The sequence below is a fragment of the Sinocyclocheilus anshuiensis genome, unplaced genomic scaffold (genome assembly GCF_001515605.1).
Source record: "Sinocyclocheilus anshuiensis isolate Anshui unplaced genomic scaffold, SAMN03320099.WGS_v1.1 scaffold1114, whole genome shotgun sequence".
NCBI lineage: Eukaryota > Metazoa > Chordata > Actinopteri > Cypriniformes > Cyprinidae > Sinocyclocheilus > Sinocyclocheilus anshuiensis.
Window position 1 is genome coordinate 2010402 of NW_015540838.1, and position 7887 is coordinate 2018288.

Below are 7887 nucleotides of genomic sequence, written 5' to 3' on the forward strand. Positions count from 1 at the left end.
AAGAATAAGAGAAGCTAAATATGAATGATTATCAAAATCCATACCTGTTTTCTGTTCATTTACCTAATTTTTTGTCTTTGTTGTTATTTGTAAAGCTCCATGAGCTCCGATGATTCACAAACATTTGAAACTTGTTTTGAAGCAGATATTTGGCCATAAATTAGCAAGAGACTTGAAACACCACATGAAAGTGCAGTGTGAAATGACTTCCACTGGAACTCCATTACTGAACATAAGACATTCAAACTACAAAGTACCCATTCCTCTGATACCTGCTGTCCATGTCAAACTGTGTTCAACAGAAAGCTTTGTTATCTGCTTCGAAACTGATTGGATTTTTAAAGCTGTCATCAATGTCTCAGTGCCTTGCTTTCCTGGCAAATATACAGACATTTATTCCAGTGACCAAAAAGAACTCAAAAATCAACCAACCAAAAGACAGTGGTTTATTAACAAACGATTAAATTGCAAACTTCAGGTGATTTTGAGCATTAAGCACTGAATATGGCTTATGTCATTTATGTCATATCTGACAATGAAAGCTGTGATATTCAAAAACAGAAATTTGCTTGCAACACACATCACTCATTTAAATGGGCAATGAGTTTTGATAGTCAATTTGTTAAAACACAGAGCATTTAAAATACGAATCAGAAATTGTGCATTTTAAACATGAGCCACTTACAACATTTATGGAAAATTAAAAGCAGCATTTATTGTGAGTTTCTTCAGCTTCTGCGTGTTATGAAAATGATAAGCATACAGTTAAAATCAGCGGTTTTATGTTTTTTATGTTTATGGCAAGCAGTATTAAGCTCAAATAGAAAATGATTGAACTCTACAAACAAAAGAATCACTACATCAATCAATAAACAAAAGTTCGGTACAGTAGCTGATTTGTTGAAAACTGAAACCTGTAGGACAGTCATATGTTTAATTGGCTTCAGTAAACAGAGATTACATGATCTAGCACAGGATATACAGGGAGACACTAGTATTAAAAGATCTGACAAACCGCATACAAATTAGGTTTGTTTTGTTCCTATTTAATTAAAATTTTTTCGTCATCTTTTTATCTAAATTTAACTCTATACAATGTCGTTTTAATATGCTGTACACACATTGTGCTGTGGTTTGAGATAAGACATCTATCTAGTATTTTCAAAATACGAGTGTGTTTTATTATAGAATATTAATTAGTAATAACCATCACTCTGGTGAGAAATATTACACTTTGTGACAGTCCAAACTCCATGTGGATCTCTCCATCCTTTGGACCGATTCAGGTCAGAAAGTCTTCACTGTCCTTGGCTTTCAGGCTCGACTTTTCCAGACCCTTCCTCAGTCTCTGCCTGTGTACTGGTCTCCTCCTCTGCCCCCTCAGTTTGAGATTCTGGCTGGGCTAGAGCTCCTTCTCCTTCCTCACCGTCTTCCTCCCGTGTCCGGAACAAGAGCTCGCCTCCCTGGATGACCTGTTCGGTGGTTTGCCATGTGCCATCTCCTGCGTACTGCTGGTAAAAGTCAGAGTCTGCCTGAAACATGACCAGGGCCTGGGCAGTGTGAATGCGCACATGCTGGGCGAGGGAGCTGGCGTCCAGGAACTTCTCACCACATGAGTCACATGCATACAAGATCTGGGTGTTGGGATCTGAAGGATTAGAACAGCATATTTCAGCTTAAATATGATACAGTATGATTTTGTTTTTTTTTAATTGTTGTATAATTTATTTTTATTAAATTATTAGAATTTAATTAATGCGTAACAAAAATCAAATTCAGCTTTAAGGGGTATAATATATTAAATAAAAATCTTGCTTATATTTAGTATAATTTATATAATTAATTTATATATACACTATTGGTCAGATGGAGTGGTTTTTTTTGGAAAGAAAGAAATTAATACTTTTATTCAGCAAGGATGCATTAAATTGATCAAACGTGACAGTAAAGTCACTTATAATGCTACAAAACATTTCAAAAGAACAGCTTTTATTTATATAATTAATTTATTAATTAATTTATATACACTACTGGTCAGATTATTTTTTTTTATTAATACTTTTATTCAGCAAAGATGTTTTAAATGGATCAAAAGCGACAATAAAGTCACTTATAATGCTACAAAATATTTCAAAAGAACAGCATTTATTAGAAAAATTTTGTAACATTTATATTCATCAAAGATTTCATTATATTTCTATTCATCAAAAAATCCTGAAAAAAAATGTTTTACACAAAAACAATAGGCAGCATTACGGTTTTCAACAATGATCATAATAAGAAATGTTTCTTGAGCACCAGATCAGCATATGTGACCCTGAACCACAAAACCAGTCATAAGGGTCAATTTTTTTGTGGTCCAGGGTCACATATTAGAATGATTTCTGAGGGATCATGTGACAATGAAGACTGGAGTAATGGCACACAGGAATCAATTACACTTTAAAATTCAATATTTTGTAATAATATATTTTTAAAGAATTGCACTACATTTCACAAGAATTTTACTGTTTTACTGTACGTTTAATCCAATAAATGCAGCCTTGGTGAGCCTTGGTGAGCATAAGAGAGGTCTTTCAAACCTTTGATTGGTACACACATAATTAAATTTAGTAGTATTACATGTAACTTGTTATTAAAGCAACATATATAAAGCAACATAAATGATCATTTATATTATTATTATTATTATCATCTATAATAATATTAAATATTTATTTTGCATTATTATATTATCATAACTTACAATACAAATAAATCAATCAATTATAATATAGTATATAAACTATATATTACTCACCTGCTTCTTGTACTTTCTCCACTGCTTTGGTGATCTCTGCTTTAAGTGCCTCTGTTTCCTCTGCAGATACAGAGGTTGCCACTGGTACCACTACAGGGGTCAAAGACAACAAATAATATCAGGAGACCATCCAACCGCCATTATGGTCACTTTTAGATTTGGCATATTCCCTTGGTATTGAGGAACAACCTTTCTACAAGGTGTAAAGCCTCATCAGTTTTATCACCCTCCTCTCATATTCTCTCACCTGTGAGCTGTGCTACAGCACTGGCAGCTAGTGCCTCAGTGGCTAAAGTCACGATGTCATCTGTAGTGACCGTGACGATGTTGACCTCATTATTAAGCTCTGAGTCCGGTGTGGAGTCAGGCAGCAGCTTCTCCTCTTCCTCGTCCTCCTCAGCCACCACCAGTCTCTTCATGCCCGCCTTCCCCTGGTGCACCGTCTTCACATGGGAACGCAGATTGTCCACACGGTTGAATCCTCGGCCACACTTATCACACAGAAAAGGTTTCTCCCCTGTAAACAGGAAGTGATTAGAAGCACACAAGAGAAAAATACATAAGAAAAAGCTCAAAATGTTGCATCTTACCTGTGTGAATGATGATATGTTTGGAGAGATCTCCCACATTGACAAAAGCTTTGTTACAGGTGTGGCACTTGTGTGGTCGGATATTGTCATGATGACGGATGTGATTGGCCAGCTGGCTGGACTGGACAAACCTTCGAGGTGTGATAGATGAAACAAACTTTTAATATATGGCGCCATAATGAATCTAAACAAAATCATTCATGCAATTTCTTAATTACCTTTTTCCACAGCGGTCACACACATATGGTTTCTCCCCAGTGTGTTGGCGAGCATGAGCTATGAGCGAACTGGCCTGTGTGAAGCCTTTTCCACAAATCAAACACAGACAGGGTTTTTCTCCTAAAACAGTGAGACAAACACATTGAAATACATTTGTACACATAACTATGGTTGAGGACGTGAGAAACGGCTCAGAACCTGTGTGGATGCGCACGTGTCTCTGCAAGGCCCCAGGGTCAGCAAATGCTCTCTGGCAGTGCATACAGACGAAAGGCTTCTCACCACTGTGCACACGCAGGTGTCTCTTTAGGTTGCCTGCGTACAGATCATGAAGGCACATTAAAATTCCTTCACGCACATACATATATTGCCACACTTTGTCTCAATGTGTAAATCTCACCTGAGGTGGTGAACTGTTTCCCACACTCCTTACACTTAAGTGGCCCATCTGTAATGTGGATCTTCAGGTGTGCTTTCAGGTTTCCCAACTAAAAAATAAATAAATAAATAAAACAATAATATGAATTATTCTATTTGAGTTATTTGTATTTGTAATGCCCAATAAAAACGTTTTGTGTTATACTTTTGTAGCTATGGCTACAATGTAATGTCAATAATATGGTATAATCTATCAATTTTGTCTGCATATTATGATTTGATATTATATTTTGAAATATAGATGCAGACAATTAAAGATAATTATATATAGATAATTAAAACAGAAAACAGTTATTTTACATTGTAATAATATTGCACAATATTACTGTTTTTAAACAGTATTTTCAGCATTATGACTCCAGTCTTCGGTGTCACATGATCTTCAGAAATCATTCTAATCTGCTGATTTGCTGCCCAAGAAACATTTCTTATTATCAATGTTTAAAACAGTTGTGCTGCTTAATATTTATGTGGAAACTGTGATATATTTTTCAGGATTGTATTGATAAATAGAAAGTTAAAAATAACAGCATGTATTTGAAATTAAAATCTTTTGTAATATTATAAATATCTTTACTGTCACCTTTGGTTAATTTGATTAATTAACATCTAGATATAGTATAATACCGTTAAAACACTTTTGACATTATTATACCAGTGTAAGGTTTTTATAATCACATTTATAAAGACAATAGTGTTGACATTTAAAACGAGTTTAAACTGATCTCCCACCTGGTTGAATTTCTTGTCACATTGTTGACATCTGTGACCTTTGTCTGTGTCGTGCGTCTCTAGATGTCGCATCTTAGCAGTGGGGTCAGAAAAGGCCCGCTCGCAGTAGTCACAGTGGTAGGGTTTTTCTCCACTGTGCACCAATTGATGCCGCTTCAGGTTTCCAGAAGTGGTGAAGAGCTTCCCACAGCCCTCACAGCTGTATCGCGCCTCATCTGTGTGTCGCTTTCTGTGCAGGTTTAGCAGACTGACTTGCCGGTAACTCTTTCCACATGTGGAGCAGCAGTATGGCTTTAGAGGACTGGAGACACAGAAACATGTAGGAACAAGTGTGAGGAAAACTGCACATTGTGAAGTTTTCATGTCTCATAGTTGACAAGTCATATGAGGCTGTAAAGGAAGAGCATTAGACTCTAAAATGCTCACCTGTGTGTTTTCTCATGTGCTTTGCAGGCAGCTGGGTCTGAGAAGGCTTTATCACAGTCTCTGCAACTAAATGGCTTCTCACCAGTGTGAATGCGCATGTGACGTTTAAAGTTGCCTGTGTGTGTAAACTTTTTCCCACAGTCCTGCAAGAATCAGATTACCATTATGAAAATACAACAGAAAAGATGACTATTAAACAAGACATAGTGAAAGTATATCATTTTCCTATATATATTTTTTTAACATTCTTAAATTAATATTAAGTTTGGGGTCAATTTTATTACTGTTTTTGAAAAGTCTCTTATGCTTATCAAGGCTGTGTTTTAATATATTTTAAAATGTAATTTTCAGCATCACTACTCCAGTCTTCAGTGTCACATGATCCTTCAGAAAGCATTATAATATGCTGATCTGGTGAATAAACATTTCTTATTAATATCAATGTTGAAAACAGTTGTGCCGTTTAATATTTTTGTGGAACCTGTGATAGATTTATGAGAACAAATATATATGTTACAAATTGTACTATATGTATTGGTTTAGTTTTATAAAATATATCACATATTTTGTCAAATCTATTTTCTAAAATGTTAAGATGTGGAAATTACCGATAATAAAGAAAGAGCAGTTGTGTCCACTTTTGACTGATACTGCATAACAAACAGGCCTATAGGACAAAGACAATAAGGATTACAAAACTGAAGAATCTCTCACCTCACATTTGTGTATGACAGAGCCATACGCTCTGGACTCACTGCGCTCGGCCACAACTGCAGACATCTTCCCATCCGAACCCATTGTTTCTCCATCCTCTGTCTCCATTTGCTCTTCTCCTTCTTCCTGCTCCTCCTCCTCTGCTTCTTCTTCATCCTCTACATCCTCCTCTTCTACCATGTTCTCCACGCTCTCAGCTTTTGACATACTTTCCTCGGCATCATCAACTTTTAGCAAAAATGTTAACAGTTATGAAAACCTAAACATAAAAATGTGAGGTCAGTGTATAGTTCTATAAGGCAGAAATTACCTTCTGTGGCCATGTGAACAGTGGCATATTTGGACTTGCTTCTCCTTGTGCTAACAAATGATCGTTTAGCTGCTACCCTCTGAGAGACTTCTGTAGGAGCGGTAAAGTGTCACACAAGTTTTAAAAGATGGTTAACATTAGCAAAAGCATTAAGAGAAGAGAACAGACACTAACTAGGAGTGTAGTCAGCATCAGAAGGGTCATCTTCGTATTGTGGAATTTCTTCCTCTGTTTCAGTCTTGTTTTTTTTTTGTCTTGTTTTGGATGGCCCACTGATTTTGCTGACAGCTCTCAGAGTCTTTTTGCTTTGCTTCTCAGTCGTGTCACTTGCAGCCTCCTTGGTTTCTGTTGTCTCTGACTGTACAGGAGCTTTCTTCACTTCAGAAACTGCATCCTGAGTCACTGAATGACTCTCCTGCTCCTCCTGGGAACTCGAATCCTCGGGTTTTCTCAGAGATCTCGGCTGTTCCTCCACCGGCTCGGTAACTACTACTTTACATGACCATAAATGAGAAATGGTGGCGTGAGAGACTTATAACTTCAGTACCATCTTTAACTAATGGCTTATGAAAATACAAACTCAACACTAACCAGGCTTAGATGTTGCAGGGACAGTCAAGGACTGAAAAGCTGAACAAGCATTGACAATTTCCTGCATCTGAAGGAAAGTAGCTACAGCAAGAACATCCTCTATGTTCTGAGGGTTTATAGTCAGCTTTGCAGTGTACATAAACTCAAGGACCTGCTCAAGACCTGAAAAAAAAAAAAAAAGATTGAACCTATAAAACAAAGGCAGAAAACAATAAAAAAAAAAAAATATATATTAAAATGTAATTTGTTGTTTCAAAACATAAAATAAGGTATTTTAAGAAATGTTTCGGCGTTTTGGTTCCCAACGTTCTTCAAAATATTTTCTTTGGTGTTCCATAGAAGAAAAAAAAGCATTTGGAATGACATGAGAGTTAGTAAATGGTGACAGAATGTATATTTTTAGGTTGGACTATCCCTTTAATCAAAGTTCTCTGTAAGAATGCAAGCCTACCTGCAGCATTGCTGATATCAAGATGAACAACATCTTTCTGGTCCAAAAAGAGTGTGCGGAAGTAAGCACTACATGCTGCCAGCACAGCCTTGTGGGCCTTGAAGTCTACTCCATCCACCACAAAAGTGCAGTCACAAAGAAGACCCAACTGACGTTGTTCATTAAGCTGCCCAAGGACTTTCCCACTATGCCAAGGAAAGTCCATAACTGATGGAGTGGACTATAGCACTTTAGGCAACAGTATGCTGATCATAAAGGAAAAAGAGAAAGAAAAATGACTATTGTTGCTTTTCCATTTGAGGCTCACAAACAAAATGTCCCAGTTTGCAAGGATGTAAACAAATTGGGGTGAACCAGGGCCTTCATCTGGTCAACATTGTCCCAAACCCATTCATAACATTTCAATCCCTGCCCTATGAATTTTACAATTAAACATAAGTAAAAGTTTAAGAACAACCATAACTGGTCGACCACTTATAAGTGTTATATCAGTACCATTGAGATAATATAATTTCTGTTGTCCAGAATTAGTTTTAACTTCTTATATTGCATTTTTTATTTTATTTAATACAATTTAATACAATAATACAATTGTATGCTTTTGCCATATGTGTGT

General features: G+C 36.3%; 1 protein-coding gene across 2 annotated transcripts in view; it reads right to left on the reverse strand.

Annotated features, from left to right (window-relative positions):
- Positions 1–444: 444 nt before the first annotated feature.
- The window catches only part of LOC107687428 (zinc finger and BTB domain-containing protein 17-like), an 8544-nt gene continuing 1101 nt past the window's right edge, over positions 445–7887 (reverse strand). Inside the window, exons 2-15 of one of the 2 annotated variants that reach the window (XM_016484774.1) lie at positions 7272–7516; positions 6821–6982; positions 6404–6718; positions 6230–6319; positions 5920–6146; positions 5206–5348; positions 4780–5080; positions 4010–4097; positions 3808–3924; positions 3609–3729; positions 3391–3521; positions 3048–3317; positions 2801–2890; positions 445–1648 (exon numbers count right to left, since the gene is read on the reverse strand). In XM_016484774.1, coding sequence (XP_016340260.1) covers positions 1299–1648; positions 2801–2890; positions 3048–3317; positions 3391–3521; positions 3609–3729; positions 3808–3924; positions 4010–4097; positions 4780–5080; positions 5206–5348; positions 5920–6146; positions 6230–6319; positions 6404–6718; positions 6821–6982; positions 7272–7476 — 2610 coding nt within the window. In that variant the 5' untranslated portion in view covers positions 7477–7516 and the 3' untranslated portion in view covers positions 445–1298. Of the gene's footprint in view, positions 1649–2800; positions 2891–3047; positions 3318–3390; positions 3522–3608; positions 3730–3807; positions 3925–4009; positions 4098–4779; positions 5081–5205; positions 5349–5919; positions 6147–6229; positions 6320–6403; positions 6722–6820; positions 6983–7271; positions 7517–7887 lie in introns of both variants that reach the window. The other variant, XM_016484773.1, reaches the window with a different exon arrangement.